General features: G+C 35.6%; 1 protein-coding gene across 1 annotated transcript in view; it reads left to right on the forward strand.

Moving 5' to 3' along the window:
- Positions 1–330: 330 nt before the first annotated feature.
- LOC106752183 (piggyBac transposable element-derived protein 4-like) overlaps positions 331–1081 on the forward strand; it is a gene marked incomplete at its 3' end in the record, with an annotated part of 1182 nt that continues 431 nt past the window's right edge. Inside the window, exon 1 of the mRNA XM_014633712.1 lies at positions 331–1079. Coding sequence (XP_014489198.1) covers positions 331–1079 — 749 coding nt within the window. The remainder of the gene's footprint in view (positions 1080–1081) is intronic.

Consider the following 1081-nt stretch of genomic DNA (forward strand, 5'->3'; position numbering starts at 1 on the left):
TTTATTATCATTCCTCCAATGTAAGCAGTTTTCAGATAAATTCAGTTAACCCCTTGCCGTGCTTTAACGAGTCTGACTCCTGATGAAAATTTTGGCCCAAACATGAATATGACGAGCCAGGCTCGTGAATAGATCGTCGGGCCAAACGTAAACATCACGAGCCGAGGTCGTGTACAGATAGTCGGATCAAACATAAACATCACGAGCCTGGGTCGTGATTGAATGTTAGTTTCTATCAGTACGCCACCAGAGTTAGTCACGAGTCTCATAATTGCTGTTACAAAGTAGTTTATATTATTATATTGAAATTTAATAATAAACCCTTACAAAATGCAAAATAAAAGAGATTTAAGTGAAAGCGGTGATAATGAATCTAGTGATAGTGATGTTCTTCCGCTAACCAGAAAGCGTCCAAGGCGTATGATTATAGAAGATAGTAGTGAAGAGGAAGGTACGACGCGTCAATCATGGATTTGGCAGGAGAAAAAAAACACACCAATAGTTTGGACGTATTCTGAGACTCATGGTATAAAAGCGTCTGTTCTTACTAATTTAAGCAAGGATCCAACAATATTAGAACTATTTTCTATTATATTTGATAACAAACTGTGGGATATAATTATTACGGAAACAAATCGCTTCGCATACCAAGAAATGAACGACGAGTGTAAAAGACGGAAAGTGGACGACAATTGGTATCCTGTTACCTTAGATGAAATAAAGGCCTACTATGCATTATGTATTTTGATGAGTCAAGTAAAAAAATCAAATATACAACAGTATTGGACTACAAGAGCAGTAATAGAAACGCCAATATTTCGAAAAACAATGCCATTTAAGAGATTTCGGCAAATTTCGAGATTTTTACACTTCTCTAATAATGAAACTTCTGATAGAAATGACCGACTTCGAAAGGTAAGACCTATCATCAACCTCTGGAATGAAAAATTTAAAGAAATTTACACACCCAGTGAATATATCAGCATTGACGAATCCTTGATGAAATATAAAGGGCGTTTAGCATACAAACAATACAATCCGTCGAAAAGAGCTCGATTTGGATTAAAAATTTATAAATTGT

The sequence above is a fragment of the Dinoponera quadriceps genome, unplaced genomic scaffold, assembly GCF_001313825.1.
Source record: "Dinoponera quadriceps isolate SergipeBrazil2010 unplaced genomic scaffold, ASM131382v1 scaffold490, whole genome shotgun sequence".
In the NCBI taxonomy this organism is placed as follows: Eukaryota; Metazoa; Arthropoda; class Insecta; order Hymenoptera; family Formicidae; genus Dinoponera; species Dinoponera quadriceps.